This window comes from Chrysochloris asiatica, unplaced genomic scaffold (assembly GCF_000296735.1).
Source record: "Chrysochloris asiatica unplaced genomic scaffold, ChrAsi1.0 scaffold00045, whole genome shotgun sequence".
In the NCBI taxonomy this organism is placed as follows: Eukaryota; Metazoa; Chordata; class Mammalia; order Afrosoricida; family Chrysochloridae; genus Chrysochloris; species Chrysochloris asiatica.
The window spans coordinates 16,639,387-16,662,666 of NW_006408563.1; the positions used below are offsets into that span (position 1 = coordinate 16,639,387).

The 23,280-nt window shown below is 39.4% G+C and overlaps 1 protein-coding gene across 1 annotated transcript in view; it reads left to right on the forward strand.

Moving 5' to 3' along the window:
- HECW2 (HECT, C2 and WW domain containing E3 ubiquitin protein ligase 2) overlaps positions 1-23,280 on the forward strand; it is a 356,874-nt gene that overhangs the window by 324,638 nt on the left and 8,956 nt on the right. The window contains exons 23-27 of the mRNA XM_006862016.1: positions 3,493-3,622; positions 4,642-4,788; positions 5,598-5,712; positions 9,230-9,315; positions 10,551-10,663. Of these exons, the coding sequence (XP_006862078.1) occupies positions 3,493-3,622; positions 4,642-4,788; positions 5,598-5,712; positions 9,230-9,315; positions 10,551-10,663 (591 nt within the window). The remainder of the gene's footprint in view (positions 1-3,492; positions 3,623-4,641; positions 4,789-5,597; positions 5,713-9,229; positions 9,316-10,550; positions 10,664-23,280) is intronic.

Here is a 23,280-nt window from a genome sequence, read left to right on the forward strand (position 1 = left end):
ATCCTCCTTACTCACTGTCCAGCTTTCGCATCCATATGAGGTTATTGAAAATACCATGGCTTGGGTCAGGTGCGCCTTAGTCCTCAAGCTGACATCTCTGCTCTTTAACACTTTAAAAAGTTCCTGTGCAGCAGATTTGCCCAATGCAATACGTCATCTGATCTCTTGACTACTGCTTCTGCAAATGTTGATAGTTGATCCAGGAAGAATGAAGTCCTTGACAACTTCAATCTTTTCTCTGTTAATAAGAATGGTATATATGACAAATAATGTATGTCTGTAATACTTTTTCCTGCTAAACTCGTTGTCACCTCAGAAATCTTCCCAATGTGTATAGTACTCCAATCTGGCAGCTAAACAGAATCGACTTGCAACATGAGTTTATTTGCCACTTCTGTTTTAGCTCTTTATAATACTCCATAAAATTTACTGATTTTTGCTTATTTCTTCCTAAGTCATTCTTAATTTCTTCTTCTCCTCTTCACCCATAAGTTGTTACTGTTAAGTGCCATCAAGTTGGTTCCAACTCATAGCAACCCTACATGGGGTTTCTGAAGAGCAGCTGGTAGGTTTGAACTACCAACCTTGCGTTAGCATCCAGTGCTTATTCTATAGCACCACACTAGGACCCCATAACAGCCCTGACTTAAGTAACACCCTTTTTTATTTTTGACGGATTACTAAAGTGATCTGTTAATTGGTTTCATGTAGTTTGGACATGTTATCAGGAGGGACTAGTTCCTGGAAAAGGACGTCATGCTTAGTTAATAAAGTAGAGGGTCAGCAAAAAAGAGGAAGACCCCCAGTGAGGTGGTGATACAGTGGCTGCAGTAGTGGGCTCACAACAACTGTGAACATGGTGCAGGACTGAATAGTGTCTCATTCTGTAGTACACAGGGTCACTATGAGCCAGAACCAACTCGACAGCACCTAACAAAAACAATATACTCTCATGATAACCCCACGACCACCTCTACCTCTTTAAATCTCTACACTGTGACTTTCAGGGGAATGATTTAAAACTCACCCATAACAATCTGACCATGTCATTCTTTGTTTTAAAATGTTTCCATAGTTCTGAATTGCCAAGCTTCTTTGAATGACACCCTGGGCCTTCTGCCAGCTACCTTACCAGCCATATTGAATTCTCTGGGAATTTAGTCTTACGCTTCCCTCTCAAGTACTACCAGTCTGCTTGTAGTTAGTATTCTGATTGTTTCATGTTTTTGTGCTTTTTTGTACTGTTATCTCATTCTCCATTCTCCTCTTCTTTTCACCGTTTACTAAACACCTGCCAAATTTAGTGTAGATTTCATCTGCTCTAAAAAGCATTTTATGAATTCTCAGGTAGAAGTAAACGCCCTTCATGTTTGCTTGAGAGTGAGCTCTCTGTATCAACATTTTATAAAATTGAAGTGTAAAGTGCGCACAAAAATTCATGAGTTGTAAGTGCTACCCACCCTATGCCATCACTTACCACTTTGTTGTTGTTAAGTGCTGTCGAGTTGGTTCCAACCCATAGCAACCCTGTATAGGGTTTCCAAGGAGCATCTGGTGAACTTGAACTGCCGGCCTTGCAGTTCAAACAGCTTTGCGGTCTGGCACATTAACCCACAATGCCACACCAGGACTTACTACCTTACATTTATTTGTATATTTGTATGTGCACCTGTCGCCCAGCTAGTCCAGGAGCTCCTTGAGGGAGGTTATTGAGTACTAGTCATCAAGTACTTATTATGATGTCTGGCACATAGTTGATGCCCAAGAGATGTTCAGATTGAATCAGAACCAAAGGACCCTTGAAATTAGACTGATAGAGAAATTTCACAACAGCTAAAGAAAATCAATGTCTATCATCTGAAAACAAGGCCATGTAGTATTAACTCCACCTGTGTAGATCGCAGCTGAACTTGTGTGGTGCTGTAGGATCAGCACTGTACTGCGAACCACAAGGCTGGCAATTCAAATTCACCAGCTGCCCCTCGGAAACCCTATACAAGGTTGCTGTGAGTCAGAGCCAACTCCATGGCACTTAACAGTAATAACATTTAGGTTCCTGAGCTCTAGTGTGGAATTGTAGGATAAGCACTGGACTACTAACCATAAGGTTGACTGTTCCACCAAGGTCACTATGAGTCTAAACTGACTCCATAGTACACAACCACCACTATCACTATGTTGTTGTTGTTGTTATGTGCCGTGGAGTCGGTTCCAACTCATAGCGACCCTGTAAGGGTTTCCGAGGCTATAAATCTTTACAGGAGCAGAAAGCCTCATCTTTCTCCCGCGAAACAGCTGGTAGTTTCGAACTGCTGACTCTGAGGTTAGCAGCCCGATTCATAACCACTACGCTACCAGAACTCCTATCACTATGTAGTTCCCTGAATTTTGGTGTGACTCTGTAGGATAAGCTCTGGACTACTAACCATGATAACTGCAAAGTCCACAGTTCAAACCAGCCACTCTCAGAAACTCTATACTGGGTAGCTATGAGTCAGAACTGACTTGATGGCACATAACAACAATTTAGATTTGTAAGATGTTGTTGTTGTTGTTATGTGCCATCGAGTCGGTTCCGACCCATAGCGACCCTGTACAGGGTTTCCGAGGGTGTAAATCTTTACAGGAGTAGAAAGCCTCATCTTTCTCCCACGGAGCAGCTGGTAGTTTCGAACCGCTGACCTTAAGGTTCGCAGCCTAATTCGTAGAGGGGAGAAATATGGAAATACATTTTAATTGTAAAGAAACTTCATTTACAAATTGATGTTTATAAGAATCACAGAAAAATTAAAGAACCATGAAAAAGAAAGGGGATGTATGTGAACATAAATCACAGAATCTAGTCTTTAAAAATATTCAAGTAAGGTATAGAAATATATAATCACAAATTAAGAGAATAATATTTTAAGGCAGTTTAATGTGGCTGAAAAGAATACTGAACCCAAATTGTTGGCTCATCTCCCAATTTCTGCTCTGGCATTTATTTTGGGTAATTCCTGGTATGGCTCTGTAGGCTAAGCACTGGATTACTAACCACAAGGTTGGTAGTTCAAACCCACCAGCCGCTCTTCAGAAATCCTGGTCACTATGAGTCAGAACTGACTCGCGAGCCCTGAACAACAGCATAAAAATGGCAAACTGCTCTGAAACTTCCAGTTGTGTAGTTGTAAAGGAAGAGACAGACTGGTTTGTGTGGTTGTTGTTAGGTTCCATCCAGTCAGTTCCAACTTATAGCGACCTTACAAGCAATAGCACGAAACACAGCCTGATCCTAAGGCATCTTATACATCCAGGATTTTCTAATTGTATGCCAAGTTTCAAAATTGTTTCACTAGTTTGATTACTTATCTCAGAATTTTAGAAATCCCAATAGTCACTGCCTATTTCCTGGATCTGAACCTTGCCTTTAGTTCTTAGTTTCTTCCCTTGTGACTCTATGTTTTTGCTTATAGTCATGCTTGCTTGCCTATTTTCTTCTATTTGTCATCTTAGTCTGTGTGACCTAAGTGATCTCGAATATCTTGATGAAGAGTTCCACCAGAGCCTGCAGTGGATGAAAGATAATGACATCCATGACATCCTGGACCTCACGTTCACTGTGAATGAAGAAGTCTTTGGGCAGGTCTGTGAATGAGAACATGAACGCGGATTGAATGTTGTTGGCTGGTAAAGAATTAATTCAGTGACTAGGGATCATATTAGTGACCTGCTTGGTAATTTAGACCCAAGTTCACATACAGTTATTATAATATTGGCTGCAAAGATTATTCTATTGGCAACTGCAGATTATGATTTTAACATATAACCATTTAAGTATTATAACCAGTATTATTTTTATTTCCAACTAAATTATCCAAACAAGAATGTGCCTTGTCTAGAACAAAGTTTTTAGAAGTCTACACGATCCCAGAATTGACTATTAAATTATTCAATTGGCATATGTACTAAGCTATCATTCAGATGTAAGAACTGAAATAAAATTATTTTGAAACTGAGGGAAAATCAATATTTTGGGCAAAGTTTGAACACAAAGTTTGAAGACAGTGTTCTTTTTTAAAATTGGTAGAAGAATATATTAAAATATTCTTTCAGAAATATATACTAAGTTATAAGTATATTATTGTTTGACTGATCTTCTCAATTTCGTGTCTTTTGAAAAGGATGCTTTCAACATTCACGTGAGCATAATTCTGCTTCCTTAAAGTATTAAATATTGGCTTTCTGTATGTAGCCAATTCTGAACCCTTAAGGAGTTTGTGAAAATGTGTTTTTGTCAAATATTCCAAGAGCAGTGGGCCAGATCCTGGAGCCAATTAATTTTTATTTAAAAGACTAAACTTTTTAGTCAGAACTTAAAACTTAACATTCAGCTCTTGCATTACATTTTTCTTTTCCGAACACTGACGCTTTCAAACATCAACTCACTCCTAGTTTTTACTGAGCGCTGTTTAGTGTATGTCTCAACACAAAGCACACTTGACAGAATGTGTTCCCTGTGTGGTGTCTGCTCGTGAAAAGTGTCTGGGGCAGAGCAGTGATGGATAGCTGCCTGACTTCAGCTCAGTGAAGCAGTTATTATAGCATCAATCTTGCTTTATGGTTAATCGTTTTGTTCGTTGGTTTGTTTGTTTTTAATTTCAGATTACTGAACGAGAATTGAAGCCAGGGGGTGCCAATATCCCAGTCACAGAGAAGAATAAAAAGGAATACATTGAGAGGATGGTGAAGTGGAGGATTGAGAGGGGTGTTGTACAACAGACAGAGAGCTTAGTGCGTGGTTTCTATGAGGTAAAAACAATCGGCAGTACTGGGCTCTTTAGTCAGGTGGCAATGATGCGATGGTCCATCTCACTGTACTCTGTGTGTATGGGATACTACGGTTCTCCTTTTGCTGTATTTACTGGTGATTGTTCAATTTAAAAACTCAAGTACTTTTTTCTACATGTTTCAAGAACATCAAGTTTAAAATCACTGTTGTAAGACTTCACTGAAAAAAATGTTGATTTCAAATTGGATTTGATGATTTATAACATTTAAGTCATGCATCTTACCCATGCTTCTATACAGGTAATCTAATCTCATGCTTGGCATGCAAAATGATATTAGCTGAGGACCAGAGTGAGTTGTTACGTGTATTCCATGTGACTCTTAAGAGTACTAGATCTTTTTCAAAAGAGAATAACCTATATATTAATCAGCTGTCAATTGTAAGACAAATATTCTTTTGAAGTCTATCAACCTTATGATAAAAATGGATTTGTAGAAACTGTTGAATTGGTCTGTGTTTTACAATATATATTCTCAACAAGAATAAAAATGAATATGAGGGGGATTCAGAAAGTTCATGGAAAAGAATGAAAAAGTAATGGAACTTTTCCAATCACTTTTTAAAGCATCCTCCTATATAAAGTTTATATCTGTATGTTTTCTGTTTTTGTTTATAGAGAACTTTCCCATTTTTAACGTGCTTACTACACAGGGTGCATACCCATATTACTCCCCCAAACTTTTTGTGCTCTCCTTTTCTGATAGGCTTAGTTATAGCTGAGTTTTCTGTGAGTTCTTAAGCCAAGCCCTCTGCTCTTTTTATTCCACAGGTGGTGGATGCCAGGCTGGTGTCAGTTTTTGATGCAAGAGAACTGGAACTGGTCATTGCAGGCACAGCTGAAATCGACTTAAGTGATTGGAGGAACAACACTGAATATAGAGGAGGTAAAATTTGACTTACAGATGGCTGGATTTAAGGAGGCGATTGGCTCAGCATTGCTAGGCTGATGCAGGATAGGCTAAGGCACTTGCATTGTAATCATAGGTCTGATGCCATCTCCCTTGAGGCCTTGGGCAAGGAACATTCCCTTTTCTTCCTAGTTACCTCACCTGTCTAGTGGGGGAAGGACTGTTTACACACCATTGAAGGATGTCATAACTAATTGTTGGTGAGGAAATGTGACCATAGGAACACTAATTGATTGGTTTATGGTGGTATTAGTTGAGCACCAGGAGCTAACATCCAGCTGGTCAAACCCCGCCTAGTCTACCTTCATTCTAAAACAGGAAGACACTCACCCTTTGTGCTTCCTAATGAGTAAACGTTTTCTACATTCCATTAAAGTATGTAATTCACAGCTGAAACACCTGACTAGAAAAATACATAAATCTCAAAATTCAAACTGTTTATTGAAGTTGTTGTTACTAAGTACCGTCAAGTCAGTTTCCACTCAGAGCAACTCTGTATAGGATTTTTAAGACTAAATCTTTACAGAAATCCTCATCTTTATCCTTCAGAGTAGCTGGTGGGCTCAAACCACTTACCTTGTGTAGTAAGTAGTCCAGTGCTTATCCTACAGAGACACAGCACTCCCATTTATTGAGGAAGCTTTTCTAAGTCCAAGCATTCAGTTCAACTGAAAAGGAAGCTATTGTAATGTTAGGTAAAAACTGTGCTATCTGACATTTCACCAATGAGATGTGTAAAGTCAGTGTAATGTTTCAATTAGCAGCTAGTACCAAAACCATTGAAATTCAATTGTCAAGTCATAATATACATTAATTTCAATTCATTTAATTAACTTTACACAAAGAATTACTTTTCTGAAATGTATTACAGTGTTAGAAAGTCTTCAGAAATTCATGACAAATACTAGTTGTTTTTTGGTTTTAATTAGAAATTTAAGAGGTTCACCATAATTCCAAACTTGGAGAACGAAAAGAGACAAACTTTGAGTCACTGGATCAGTTATGTAACCAAAATAAACTAATAGCTGAACAGTTTTCTAGTTGGCTATAGGTTGAAGCAGAAAACAGTCTTTAAAGTTTGGGGTAAAGTTGCCTTAGCATCTGCTAACTAACTTTTGGTGTTGCTTCTGGTTGCCTCTTCTGGTTCATCACTGCTGCCTGCTACGGTCTAGCCCTGCTTTCCCATGGTTCTGAATTCAGTCATGGCTAACAAAGTTAAACTGGAGCAGACCTGAGTTTGGAAAATGTGGATGTGCTAGAATGATAACTGTAATAGGAAAAGTTGCAGGTTAACACCTTGCTAGAAACTTAATTTCCCTGTTAGAAAACAAGGACAATAGAGGCAGAAACAGTGGTGCCAATCTCTAACAAGATAGCCAATGACACTGCTTTGGCAGTAATCCAATCTCATGCATCAGACTCCTGACAAAGTTCTCTGCATCTCTTCCAAATCTCCCAATCCAAGGCTTCAATCTGTAATTTTTTCTATTCAGATTATCACTGTGGGTCACCCACAGATTTGGATCTGTTCTGATTGTGCTGCATTGGCCATGACTGAGCCAGTATGAATTGGTTCGAAGCCCTGTATTAAACTGCAATTTCCACTGCTGCTATTTCTGAAATCCAGTTGTTGGAATAAGTCTTTTTCAATTGACCCATGTATAGTCTCCAGATGGCTTAGTTATTACAACTTTTTAACCAAACTACTTACTAATAGAACACAATTTTCCCCAATATACTATAAAATTTACATTGTTCCCATAAACATTACCAGCTCATTACTAATTTTAACACAGTTAATCAAATCAGGCATTTTTGGTTTTATACCATGTAAATTTGTATTCACTGTGTATAGCTAATCAAGTACCTATTTCTAACTTTACTGTAAATCTGTTCATTCTGAGGTGGTTTGGAGGCAGGAAAAGGGTGAACTGCTCAGCTGCCATGTTTGTTAACCCAACTGGTTGGCGCTGAGTGACAAAGCTGCTCTGCTGCCACTTTCCTTGTGTTCACACAGCAGCTGTTTAGGGAGAATAGAATGAGTTGCATTAGCTTCTCCTCCTTCAAAATGTTTGGTACAAGCAACAAAGGAAACACAGGAAAGGGCTGATTCATAGGCTCAGAAAGCTTTAAAGTCATGAGGGCCAATGAATTTATTTTATAGACGAGAAAACTATTTGCTCAGGGTCAAATAGCTAGTCTTTGCAAAGGCAGGACATGAACCCATGCGTCACCCTGTCCAGTCCAGTTTTGTTTAGCCTTTTATGTAGATTCCTTGCTTCTCCAAACAAGTCTAAACATCAATAACCTAATGGTAAATAGCAAGGCAAGATTCCTCCCAAAGCCTACAACCACTGAGAAATGCGAAGGGAGATTCAGATTAAAATAGCTTTGGTTTCTACACACCTTCTAATTTGGGATTATGTCTGATGACAAAGAATCAGAGTAGCTTTTATACACTCAGGTTATTGCCGTTTATTGATTTGAATCATTAATTGTACCTTAATCCTTTTCATTTTTCTCTCTCAACTTGATTTTAGTTCACTGAAAGGTTTTAGAATCCACAAATACTGCCTTAATCCAAACTGTGGGAATTTAATCCCTTTAAAGTATGAAATACACTTAATATGAATATTATATACAGCTTTTTTTTTTTTTAATGTTTTATTGTGAATTATATGATAGTTTACATGGGAGAACTTTAGCTTTACATTCATTCCATCATATATCATCTCACTGCCATGGTTCCAATCCCCTCTACGCATTATCAACCACCCAAAGGGTATATCCCAGAAACCTGCCCTCTACACTTCTGCCTCCTCCCCCCAGTTTTCGGCCCACAGTCCCTTTCCCTCTCCGGGTCCAAAGTCCCCAGTCGCTTCATTACTCCACGTCATCATCTCTGTCTCCATCTCAGGCATCTCTGTTTCTCTGGGTAGGGTCCCGCTCTCGGCTCTTCTCCGTTGATGGTCCCAGAGGCCTTTAAAACAGCTTGCAATTATGTACTTATTTGTGTAATTAGCTGAGTAATATGTCTCCCTTTACTGTACCAAAAGCCCTGTTAGGGGCTGTTTTCTTTGCCATTGTACCTCTAAGCTTAGTATAGTGCTTTGCATAGTGGTATTGTATTTCTTAAATAACAATTTAACAAAGAGTTAAGTAACAGAAGTTATACTGTTCAGAATTGATATGGTTAAAAAAAAGAAACTCATTTATTGCTCTTCTCTCCTCTAGTGTAATTTTATGGCCACTAAATGAAAGCAGAATCTTAGAATAATTTATTATTAATAGATGGTTTTGATGTGGGTTTTTTGTTGATTTTTTACTTTTGGCACTCATATGATCATATTTGAAGTATTATTCTTTAGTCTTAAAGTACAGACAACCTTTAAAGAATCCAAGAAAAATGTATTTATCTTGTATTTTATCATGTATCTTGGTTGCTAAATATATAAGAGTTAAGTAATGTGAGCCTTCATGATTGCTTTACTAGGATACCATGACAATCATATTGTAATTCGATGGTTCTGGGCTGCAGTGGAAAGATTCAACAATGAACAACGGCTAAGGCTGTTACAGGTAATATTTCAATGAATTAATATGACTATTGCTGGATAATTGCTACATATAGCCTATAACTACATTCCTTGCTTATCTGTATATGTATGATCTGTCATTTTAGTCAACTCTGATTGCATGGCTGTGTGACTTCATCACTGTGCAGAATATCTCCAGCTAATCAAAGAGTTTGACTTGAGGAAGTACCAAGTCCATTCCTAGAGCCCCCAGGAGCAACATTTGCCTTCAGGGCAGCACAGTTCTTTTAACAAGAAGTCCCAAGGTTCTCCACAGTCCAGTACCCCCAGCAGTAGAAAGAGATGGCCTTAAGTCTCTCAAGAAGTGACCGAGATCTGTGATAAAGTTACCCTTTCATTCCTTCTATATATCTTCCTACAATTTTGACATAGAGTGATGTTCAAGGAAAATGAATTTACTTTTTCTCCATTGTGTTTATAATTACCCATGACAATTGCTGATTGGTTATAGCTAAAGAAATGACAGCCTGAGGGAAGCCCTATGGATATTCAGACAGAGTTGTATAAATGGACTGGGCCTTTGCTCTTTTGGATCAGGGGCCTGGTCCTCAAATTTATATGCTCAGAATTCTATTATCTTTACCTCAAGTTGATCAGGGATTGATGCTTCTTAAAGAAACCTGGATTAATTGATGTTAATGTTATTGTTAAGTGCAGTTGAGTCAGTTCTGACTCATAGTGACCCTGTATAGGTTTTTTGAGAAGTGGCTGGTAGGTTTGAACTGCCAGCCTGTGAATATCAGTCTGGTGCTTATCCTACAGCACCACACCATCTACTTTATTATTTATAATGGGAAAATGTCTGGCTTAAAATTCTGAGCTGGTCAGCTGCACATGCTCTCTGTATCCCTCTTCCCTTTAGAATATACTTTCCTTTCTTAGAACCCTTCTCTGGCTGTTTGTCAGAATTTGTTATGTTGTGATTTTTGCATGACTTAAACTTTCTGCTGTGGTGCTGTAGGATAAGTACTGGACTGCTAACCACAAGGCTGGCAGCTCAAACCTACCAGGTATTCCTCGTAAACCCGATACAGGGTCAATATGAGTCGGAACCAACTCAACAGCACTTAACAGCAACAACAACATAGAGTTTCATCTCCTACCCTTATCCATCAGTGGGTGGTGAGAGGCTCTTCCTCAATAGCGCTGTGTGCATGATGTAGTGCCTTTGCTGGTGCCGGCCGGTCTCTGACTTCATCTGTTTTCTTGGGTTGATAGTTTGTCACAGGTACGTCCAGCATTCCCTATGAAGGATTTGCTTCTCTTCGAGGGAGTAACGGCCCAAGAAGGTTCTGTGTAGAGAAGTGGGGGAAAATCACCGCTCTTCCAAGGTAAAATCTGGAAACAACATTTATTTACTGTTCACCACAGTGATCTAGGGGAAACCCAAACATTTCTATGTATGTGTGAAGGGGCTTCAACACATTCCTGGAAAAAGTTCCATTATCTTTTCATTCCATTTCCCATGAATTTCTTGAAGCTCCCTAGCATCAATATTTTTATGTTAGTAGCTTGAGAGTGAAGGTAAATCTTTTTGAATGGCTTTAGCTCATTATCTTTCTTAAAAAGACATTTCCTTGGCCATGCTTGTTGTTTTCTCTATGATTTAAAAAAAAAAAAAATTACTAGCATTTGTAAAGCAATTTTGGCCATCAGACATATGGCTTCTTAGGATCATGGTTCTGATTAGACATTTCCCAGAAGCCCTAGCTTTATGTTTATATTAATAATGATTTAGAATCTCGTCTCTAAAATCTATGGTATGGTTTCTAAAGAGTATTCAATCACATGAATGTGCTCTGTACCTTTTTTGCCAGAATCATAAATGTCTTAACTCTGTTAATGCTCTCTACTTATATTCTGACTCATATTAAGATCATACATTTCCTGGGAGTAGAAAACAATCACTTTGATAGTATTACTAATAAATATGAGGGACTGGTAAGATAGTAGTAAGTATTACGTATGAGGGGGCTTCAAAAAAATCCACAGAAAATGTATTGAGAAGATAATGGGATTCTTTCAGGAACTTTTTGAAGCTTCTCCTAAGCATGAAAAAGCCAGCTTGAGGTTGGCTGAATACAACAGGAGCTGATACAAAAGAAAAGGAGGGAGAGATTGATCAAACAGGAAGGGAAGAAAGTTTGGGAATTCTTATACCATACTCTGGTAGCATAGTGGTTATGAACCGGGCTGCGAACCTCAAGGTCAGCAGTTTGAAACTATCAGCTGTTCCGCAGGAGAAAGATGAGGCTTTCTACTCCTGTAAAGGTTTACAGCCTCGGAAACCCTGTACAGGGTCACTATGAGTCAGAACCGACTCCACGGCACATAACAACAACAACAATACCATATTTAAACTCCTGGTGTGGTGCTGTAGGATAAGCACTGGACTGTGAACCACAAGGTTCACCAGCTGCTCCTCGGAAACCCTATACAGGGTTGCTGTAAGTTGGAACTGATTCCATGGCATTTAACAACAATAAATGCCTTACTTTAATCCTGTAGGATAAAGCACTGGACCAAAAGGTCAATTTGAACCTGAAGATCAGTGGTTCAGATCCACGAACCACTCCTCGGAAACCCTATACAGAGTTGCTATGAGTCAGAACTGTGAGAAACATTGCCCATACTGACAAACACTCAAATAATCCAATCTGTACTTACTTTAGCAAGAGTGAGGTTTCCTTTATTCGATTTTGCAAAATCGGGTGCCCAACCCAGTAGACATGAGCAGACACGCCGCACGGCAGACCCACTCCAAAAAAGCCCCTCCTCCAGTTCCAGTCCCCCATTTACACTTCCACCTGCACCTCCAGTTTTCCCTCCCCTCCCGCAGAGAAGCCAAAATGGCTTGCCCAAGGTCTTAATGACTGTATTCTTATTTAAAGTTCCTAGCAGGTCCTTTTGTTATCCTAACCTGCTACCCCCAAGACTTCCCTTATTCCTTCACTGAAGATGGATCATGCCCACAAGAGTTATTTCTCACAGAACCAACTCCATGGTACTTCACAACAACAATAACTTACATGCAGTAAGTCTATAGAATTTTTTTGATGTAAAAGGTACCTCAGATTTCTTCTCATTTTAGTAATAATTAAAATGAAATCTGGAGAGGCTATGTGATCTGACCAAGTGATGGCAGGTATCCCGAAGGGATTATCCTAAATTTAAGTCCAAATAAGTTTGAGAAAACTGTGATCAAGTCTTCCTCTTAGCACTTGAAAAGGTGCTAGTTCTCAAGAGTATTTCTCTTAACATCAACAAATGAAAAACGGGAGGAGGCACTGATTATATGCAAATACAGCAGCAGCAGATAGTGTAAACTCAGGGGCTGGCTTGAATGTCTGCAGCCACCTTGTGTGTCTCAGAATCTGGGACTAGAGATGCTGCCTGCCAACACCAAGGGTGTTACCTGTGAAATTATCATTTTATTCTCTAACAAATTTGCTAATTTTATTATTACTCTACTTGCCTGTGGTATTTGTATATCGAAAACAGGTTTTGATTGAATAAGACCTTTTACCCTTCTGAGAAACTCTCAAGGATTAGCGTGGTGAAAGTAGGACTGGGCCGGCTAATTGTATGGCCTTTCTGTAAATCCTGTTTCTGTAAAGCCACTAATGAAATAAACTGTAACAATCAGCAGATATCCCAGCTGTTCATATTCACCCACTGCAATTTTCACCACGCCTGGTGAGCAGGAGGAGGCAATTGGGTCTAGACATGAAGCTGAAGCTTCAGAGAGACCTCGCCTCAAGCCCTGCTCTGATGCTTGCCTGCAGTGGGGCCTTAGAGAAATTGTGTCATCTTTTTGAGCTTCTGTTTCCTCATTTACCTTGTAGGTTTGTAATTGTGAAGATTATATAAAATCATCCCAAGTGAAATACTTTCTACAGTCCCTGGCCTTGACTATGCATCTTATAAACAATGTTTACTAGTATGACTTCATCACCAGCATCTTTAATGTGCACTGCCAAGAGCACAAAGTTGGGAGCTCAAAAACCTGGGGTCTAGTTCTGCCACCAGCCGACTATGTGACCTTGGCAGTCAGTTGACTTTTGGACCTGTTTCTTCATCCATAAATGGCTGAGGAGGGATTGGTACATTTGATCTGGTTAAGCAAGACGTAAAACTGTAAGGTTGATGAGGTGTCTTGGGGGTCAAACTCGATTTACGTTTCTACTTCCTTTGGGAGCTTCAGGAAGTGCTGACTTGCTGTAAACAATGGTTTTATCCTGTACACACAGTTGGGTAACAGGTGTTGCCATTTCTTCCTCTCTTCATTATGACGTATAGCTGCTTCTAGATTACTATTTTATAAACTATTGACTTATAACCATGGTATGAAACACATCGTGCAAATACGCCTATTTTATACCTGCTTTCCTACAAGCCCTAGTTTGTTGGGTTGATGAGAAGTAAAAGGTACTTTGCTATTCCACTTCAGAGTTGCAGTCAAATTATGATGTGGGATAAAGCACTGGACCGCAAGGTCAGTTTGAACCACAAGGCTGGCCATTAAAATTCACCAGCCACTCCTTGGAAACCCTATACAGGGTCACTATGAGAACTTACTCCACGATACTTAACAACAACAGCTGAGAGATGTAGGTGCAAATCTAACATTGTAACGCACTAGTTGTATGAACTGATCACGACCTTCGATGCGTCTCTATGCAGTAGGAAGAATGATGCCATGCTCAGAGAATGTTTGTGATAACTGAGTGAGATAGTATATATGAAAGTCCTTAGTCTTTATTTTTGTTCTTTTAAACTTCTTATACTAGCTCTGCTTTAAGCCACTATGCTACTGCAACTACTAGAATGTGCTGCATAGAATAGTACACTTGGGAAAAATAACAACTCTAGTGAACGATAGTAAATTTTACTATTAATGATTTATTCACTAGCAACATTGCCAGTACATTTTATGAAATGTAGGGCATTACTTAGGTACAGGATTCCTGATGTAGTGCTGTAGGATCAGCACTGGATTGGGGCCACAAGGCCGACAGTTCAAACCTACCAGCCACTCCTCAGACAACCTATACAGGGTTGCTATGAATCTAAACCAACTTGATAGCACTGACCAATAACAATTTAGATATAAACAAGATCTGTGAGGTTGACTCTAGTGTAAAGAGATTTTTTTTTTTTAACTACTGAATCCATTTCTCTATGATCATAATGGATAAAACTAAAGTCATTTTCCTGCTATTTCTTCAGAGGCATATGTTGCAGACTGAAGAGCTGGTCTGTTTAAGGGCAGTGTCTGGTCCAATGTATTTCTCTTTCTTATTAATGAGATAGTGTCTAATTAAAAAGGTGACAATGTACACACTGGAAAGAAAATGGATGTACCTTTTACTTTAAAAAAAAAACAAGAAATGATCTTCTAAGTAGTCTTGCATCATCTTACATCAGCATGGGAGGCTGTTCCCCCCGGAGGGAAAGAGGGGTTTATAAAGGGTGCGGGTAAGCCGTCCTGGCAAACAGGATTGACTAGGGAGGACATCTTAGTCCTTCAGACATGGGTGATTGAGAGCCTCCCAGCATTTCAAGCAGACAACTGTGAAGCTCATTCCTTTCTCAGATTTCTGAGCCTAATTTTGTGGTACCAGTGGGCAGTACTCCTTACAGTATGGGCCAAGAAGTGTAGTCATGTATGTGTGGTTGTCTCTGAAGCCAATATGAGTTGGGTCCAAGGCTCTTTTTCTCTCTAGTGGTAACTAGAGACCTAGATGATAAATAATGATGGAGGCAGACGGGTATCTCCATGGAGACTTATAGTCTGAGCACATTACTGTACTTCCTCAGCTTCATGGTTGGTGGTTAGTTCTGTATTTTGCATTTTTGTAGACAACTTCCTACCCTCCAGTGCTGTGATGGATTTTATGAGGGAGTAAATTCACTTTATGGCTATTGTGTTCAAACATTCAGAAAAACAGACTCCTAGCATGCCAACCTGGAAAACTCAGGGCTAATCCCCTGTCCCAGCATGGTGTAGAGTTTCTATGTCCATTCCTGAGGTTCTTGCCAAGCAGGATGAGCGGACAGAGGAGCTGAGAGTTGTAATTGAGATGGTGGGGTGGTGGTTTTTGCCAAAAGGGGGAAAACACTAATTTTTGTTTTTAAATGGCTATGTCTGGAGACCATTATAAATGAAATGCTGACCCAAAATAAGAAATACAATGTAAGAAATAAAATGAAATAAGAAATAATTGTGAAATGGTATCCATTTTCCAGTGGAATTGTTTAAAAATATATAAATGATTTTTTTAAACGTAAGACAGAATGTTTTTCAATTTGAAAAACCCTGTTTTTTATTTTTATTATAGAAATAAAAATTACACAAAATCCCTAAGAAGTTGAGAAAACTTTATCAGTGACAAGCCCACCACTGAAGTACCTCTGTTACGTTATAGTGTGTACACTTGTGCAGTCATTTTTTCACACACACATATGTGCAATTTTTTTTTAATTAAAAATATATGTTTATCAAACAGAACTTGCATCTTTCACATGTATAATTTAATAACACTGATTGTATTAATCATGTCACACAGAAATTTTTAAAACAGAAATAAAATCATATAGTGTTGGTTACCACTTTTTGTGGTAGCGTAGTGGTTACGAATCGGGCTGCGAACCTTAAGGTCAGCAGTTCGAAACTACCAGCCGCTCCACGGGAGAAAGATGAGGCTTTCTACTCCCGTAAAGATTTACACCCTCGGAAACCCTGTACAGGGTCGCTATGGGTCGGAACCGACTCGATGGCACTTAACAACAACAACAACCACTTTTTGTTTTCTGCAAATCACTGTCATGAATGTCTTTCTATGCTATTAAATGTGATTCTACATGTCATCATTCATTCATAGTTCCCTCTTTGGTATAGTGTTCAAAATTGAATTGTCAGCTGTTGTTATTATGGGCCATCAAGTCTGTCTTCACTCATAGAACCCTTTCAAGAAAAGATCAGGATTGCCTCATGGAATTTCCTGAGGCTGTAATCTTTATGGAACCAGATCACTAGGCCTTTTTTCCAAAGGTGCCCAATCCCACTGAGTCAGTTTCTACTCATGATGACCCTATAAAAAGTTTCTAAGTTTATACATTTTTAATCAGAGCAGACAGCCCCATCTGTCTCCTGTGGAGCAATCATTGGGTTTGAACCTCTAACCTTGTAGTTATCAGCCCAACACCTAACATCATCAGGGTTTCTTTGCTTCTACAAAATACACCGTATTACTCAGTCTGCGCTCAGAAACCATAATGATATTCTAAAATTTACCTCCCTCTCCTGCTTAAACCCCTCCTCTACCTTAGAATGAAATCTAAACTCTTTATCAAGGCCTACCAGGTAGGTAGCCAGGGCTGGCATATCTCTCAACATGTGCATTCTCCTCACCACAGATCCAACCCTCAGCCTTCTTACTGTTCGACAAAAACACCAAACACAGTTCTGCTTCAAGACTCTGGAACTTGGTGTCCATTACACTTTTCTGCTGGTTCTCCACATGGCCAGCTACTTCTCGAGAGTCCCCCAAGACTCAGTACAGGCGAAATGTCCATAAGACCTTGCCAAGCTTCCACTCCCACTGTGCCCATCACTCTGCTGTTTGCTATTTCCTTCCAGGACCTCCCTCAATTCCATCAGTGTTTTGATTTAGCCATTTACTTGTTGATTATCCATCTCCTCTAGTATATAATCCCATGAGAGAACATTTCTTCACCCCTACGTTCAGTTCCTGGCATTTAATAAGTACTCAGTGTATTTTGTTAGTAAATGATTAAACTCTGGACCACTCCAGACAAGATGTTCCAAAATCACTTTTGTATCTCTGAATCTTCATCTGAAAAAAATGGGGATAAACAGTAATAAGTATATTACTACATTGTTTTGAATATTAGATAACAAGTCGGTTCCAACTCATAGCAATTCTGTATAGGGTTTTTGAGGAATTGCTGCTGGGTTTGAACTGCTGACCTTGTGGTTATTACTCTTATTGTTGTTGTTAAATGCCGTCGATTCAATTCTGACTCATAGCAATACTGTGTAGGGTTTCTGAGGAGCAGCTGGTGAGCTTGAATCACAGTTCAAACCGACCTTGTAGCATAGCGCATTAACCTACAGCGCCACACCAGGACTCCATTGCTATTATTTCTATTACTAATAGCTAACATCCTGAATTAAACTGGCATTTTACAAGTTTTAGCTGTAGAAGAGATATGGTATATTCACCCAAACACTTTCAAGAGTTCTCATCCTAGAACTATTCTACACTGGGTTTTCTTCAATTAGGTTTACATTTTTACATTTAAAACATATGTATGTTGTTCTCTGCCCAGGGCCACCTGTAGGTGAAGTAGTTGTATGCTTACAATGTATAATCTGAAGGTTTATTTCTGGTGGTTGTCCCCTGGTGTAGGAATGCTCACTATGAGAATAGGTCATACTGTGTTTACAAATCCAGAGGAAATTTAACCAAGACCTAATGAGACTGTGGCTAAGACATTAATTAGTTGATAGATCTAATTCCTCTAATCATCCTAACTCATCAGACATTTGCTATGTACAAAATCTTTTGGGAGCTATAAATTGGTCTCTGTCCATATAGATCTCAAAATACAGGGAGGGAAGTAATATTTACATGAAAAAATAGCCACCATCATTGGCCACTGAATATCATATGGGAAGTGAGTGGTTGGTATAGAATTCCTTTTCATTGATTCACATTTATGGAACACCTGCAGAGGGTCAGGGGCTGTGCTGTCCTACAACAGGCTATACAAATATTTATGACCAAGTCTTAGCAGAAATTCCTGCTCTAAACCTCGTGCTCTAAGAAGGTGATAATGGGAATCCCAGATAAATCATGACTGTTTTTTTCTCAATTCTGGTAAAAAAAAATTTGTTGTTAATGAAGGTGCCTAAGATAACAAAACTATCACTGTATTACTTGAATTGATGTAGCACTGTAGGATTAGTGAAGGACCACAATGTCAGTTTGAACCACAAGGTCGGTAGTTCAAACTCCCAAGTGGTTCCTTGGAAACCCTATTACAGGGTCACTATGAATTGGAACCGACTTAATGGCATATAACAACATCAGCAACAATCTGATTGGTAACTTTGGTTTTCTCATGCTGATTACAAGCTCTAAATTCATCATCTGTCCCTTATCCATTTCCTATAGTCTCTGTCTTGTTTAATGGTCATTCCTGTTCTCCACAAGTCACTAGCTCCATCTTCTCCTTGGAATAAAGGGGAAAAGTCTTTGCATGGGACACCCATCACTTCCAGATGTTGTTCTGCCTCCTGTCCAGCAGCTGGTCCAGACTTGGTTCCTGTCATTCAGGTTTCCTGGTGATGCAATGTTTTCTCACACTTCCGGACCATGTGTGGGGGACATCCTTCTCCTTGTTGATCCAGAAAAACCCTACACACCTACGCATGCTTCGAGCCTTAGCACCAATGCTGTCTTCCCTGGCTCTGAGAAGGAGATTGGCAACTCATTGTATTATAATTGTCTGTGTACAGTACTGTGTACTAATAATCCATATGCATCTTTTGAATTAATTAGACAAAGGTTTTTCCTAGTCTTCTGAAGGAATGCATTCCTGAGCTAGGGCTAGCATATATATCCAAAGGTGGCTGGATTTCAGCACCCCTTCACCCCAGCCAGACCCCTGGTGTAGCACACAAGCTGCACTGCATTTACCTTTATATTTTACTGTCAGAAGGTAGCTCCTTGAGAGCAGGAACTGTACTTTTCATCTTCACAAATTAGGGGTCAATACTTGGCACTCAGTATATGTTCATTCAGTAAGTGATTATTCTGTGAATAATAGGATGTAATACAAATTGAAAAATTAACCTTTATTCTTCAAGGCAGCTTGTATGAGAACAAGGTTTCAGAGTGTAGGATCTGCAGAGGAGGAAATAGTAATAGGATTTACAAATGAAAGGGCCTGGGTACTGTCTGAACATTTGTTGGACTATGAATTAGGGAACCTTGGTGGGACCCTGGTAGTGTAGTAGGTTAGACTTTGGGCTGCTAACTGCATGATCAGCAGTTCAAATCTGCCAGCTGCTCCTCAAGAGAAAGATTCAGTTGATTGCTCCTGCAAAGATTTATAGCCTCAAACCCCTCAGGAGCAGTTCTAGTCTGTCCTGTAGGAGCACTATAAATGGACATTGATTTGATGGTGGTGAGATTTTTTGGTGGGGAGAGCCCGAGGAATCCTTGGGGAAGAGCCAATGGTTAACATGCTAGCAAAAATGTGGTGGTTCAAAGCCACTCAGACCCACCTCAGAAGAAAGGTTTGTTAATCCACTTTAGGAAACTCAGTCACTGAAAATCTCTTGAAGCATGAAATATTATTTAAAAATAAAATCTAGGAGTTAAGGGAAGAGGAGAGTCCAGGAACATTTCCAAGACTCTGGTTTGGTGGCTGAAAAGAAGCTTCTCATTAGAATGGGAAGTACAGGGACAAAAACAAGCAAACACTGACCCTGTGGAATACAGGTCTACTCTGACATATATGAGCTGTTGTGAGGTGAAATTGACTCAACAGCAACAGTTTGCTTTGCTTTGCTTTGCTTTGCTTTGAAGAGGGAACACCAGAACCCATGTAAATGCCCCAAAGAAAACAAGGCTACAGGCAGCCCCGCTCCTGCCTCTAGCATGAAGAACTAGTAGAATTGCAGACAGAGCTGGTTCCCTCAGGAGGGGAACCTGTGGACACCCTTTCAGATATGTAAAATCTAGCCTTGGTAGGTAAATTAGGTCATGTCTGATTTTGACATTAAACACTGTTCAAAGATTGTTTAGGGATTGCTTCAGAGTTCTTTTAAGTCTTTGCGTTTCATTTTTTTACTACTTGATAGAGAGAGAAATCATAAATGGTAGGCACCACTGCCAATTGAAAATAAGATAGTCATTGATAAGATATTTACTAAATTGTAAGGCAGATAAAAAATGATTTTATTACTTTCAAAGTTATCTCTAGAACTGCCTCTACTAGGTAAAATGACTGAGGTTTCATATCTTTCTGTTCTTTCTCTTTTTATTATCCTGATTGTAATTTCTTGTCTTAGTTTTTGGGTCCTTATAAGTTTCCTAAAATTACTTGTGGAAATGTGAAATAATGGGAAATACTTTTTTTTTTTTTTTTTTAAAGAACACGAACTGGTTAATTGATCTATGAAAATTTAGATGTAATGGTGATACTCTGGCCTCTTGAAGTTAGATGAATTGCTTGTCCATGGCAAAGAAAGAGAGAGTAAGCATGTGACCTCTTGACTAACATTTGAAGAATCCAGAAAGCACCAAGACATCTATAAAATCAAGCCAGATGTCTGGAGGGTTTTTAAGCCTTCTTTATATTGGTGCCAGCATGATTTCCTAAAGATGGGTTCAGACCTGCCCTCCCTGAGAGGTTCAGGCTACATAGATTTAAATGAGGTAAACTCATTACAGCCTTCATGTGGCTGCATTTGAAAGATTTGGAAAATGTTCTTTTCTTAAGACTGAATAGCTGGATGCACATTTGCTGCCAATGTCAACAGAGTCCAAGGGCCCTCCTGTTATTTTCTGTTAGAGTTTTCTTAGGACATGGGATGGAGCGGGGGAGGGAGCGTGAAAAACCTCAGAGATTGTGTTTTGTTTTGCTTTGCTTTTTTCCCCTGTTCTTGGCTCATACAACAAGTTGATGGTAAATATTGGGCAATTTATTTAACCACACTGTTCCTCAATTTCCTTATTAGCAATACTGCCTTGTTTGTGAGGAGTTTTGAAATTTTTGCAAATACAGAAAACACTGGTGCCGACATCCAGTGTAGACATTTCTAACCCACATAGTGTCTTTCCAATGGTGGCAACCACCTGCATCAGAATCACTGGAATGATTGTTTAAACAAAGATCCCCAGGTCCACCCCAAACCTAAATTATGCAGCAAAGAATCCCCATTGTAAAAAAGCTTCTTGGTGATTTCTGTGCATCCCCAGGTATCCCTTGAGTATCCCTGCTTTCTGATAAGTCTGTGCTTGGACTAGAAGGTTTGATCACCTAAAAATCCCCTGGTATCTCCCATAGCTTTCTGGACTGGCCCAATCTGGATAAGATGTCCCAGAACTAATACATACTGTGATAGAGTTGTTCATTTCAAAACTATCTGAAGCTATTTCTTGCTCATCTTTGCCCTCAAATGTTAAGTAATTTGATTGGATGTTGAGGACTGGCACTTTGCAGTCAGAAGTGGAGTAAAATTAGCACTCAGTTTCCAGAAGTCAAAGAATAAAGCAAATGAGCATTTGCCTCCTTGCTTTCAGTTTAATGTTGGACTTCCCCCTAAGAGACCCAAGGTCAAGGGCCTATTCTTGGTTTGGCCACTGACTCAGCTTTGACCTTGGGAAAACCATTTAATCTTCCTGCACAGTTTCCAACCTCCACAATTATATGCTTTCTCCAACCTCATGAAACATTTTCCAGAGGAACTGTTCAGTTTATTCAGAAGGAACGTTCTGTTATGTTATGTTAACTGTATGTTATGCAATCACATGTAATTTAAAAGCAATGGTAGCTTGGAATAATGGATCAACAATGGTGATTACTTCTTATGACTGAAGAAGATAAAAAAAGTTTATCCAGCTTTTTTGTTTCAAGACCTGCATCTTTAAGGAAAGGAGTTCCTAGATGTGTGGATTTACTGGATAGGCTACTACAGTATCTGCAAAAGTATCATGGAAGCTGCAAAGAGACACACACAGCTCATATTTCTCTGCTCAGAAACTAAAGCATGCTTACTCCCAGTTTTGCCTCACTACTGGAGTTGATGATAGGTACTTGTACTGTATCATACTTATCATCAAACTTGTTATCTTTTTGTGGTTTGTTTCACTGTTTTGAGCTGTATTAGGTCTCTATTACTGTATAACAGGTTACCAAAACTTTAGCCATCTATAGGGATTATATAGATTACACAGAAGTCCTGGCAGGGATTAACTGGGTTGTCTGCTGAGTCTCACAAGGATCGACATCAGCTTTCAGCCAGACTACGTTCTCATATCTGAAGGCTTGACTAGAGAGGAATCTGTTTCCAAGCTCCCTTAGGAAATCACACCTTCCATCTATAGAATTCATGACATTTTACATCTTCAAATCCAGCAGTAAAAGTATGTCTTTTCTACTGAGTGTCTCACTTCTAGACACTCATTTAAAGATCTCACCTGATTAGGTCAGGCCCGTCTAGGGTTAGCTCCTATTTGATTAACTTAATGGCAGCTGAATGGTGGTGTTAGGTGCAGTTGTGTTAGTTCTGACTCTTAGTGACCTTATGCACAACAGAATGAAACACTGCCTGGTCCTGAGCCATCCTCACACTTGAGGCCTTTGCAGCTGCCACTGTGCCAATCCATTTCATTGGGGGTCTTTGTCAATTTCAGTGACCCTCCACTGTACCAAGCATGATGTCCTGCTCCAGACCCTGGTCCTTACTGATAACATGTCCAAAGTACAAAGGACATCTTGCCATCTTGGCTTCTAAAGAACATTCTGGTGGTACTTCTTCCAACACAGATTTCTTTGTTCATCTAGCATTCCTTGGTAGCTTTAATGTTTTTATTCAACACAGTAACTCAAATGCATCAATTCTTCTATGGTCTACCTTATTCATTGTGCAACTTTCACAAATATATGAGGATATTGAAAGAAACATGGTTTGGGTCAGATGCACCTTAGTCCTCAAACTGATGTCTTTATTCTTGGACACTTTAAAGAGATCTTGTGCAGCGGATTTGCCTGCAGCAGTATGTCTCTTGATTTTTCAACTGCTGCTTCCCTGAGAGTTGACTATTGTTGGTTGTTGGTAAGTACCACAGAGTCGGTTATGACTCATAGTGACCCTGCATAGGGTTTCCGAGGCTGTAAATCTTTACGG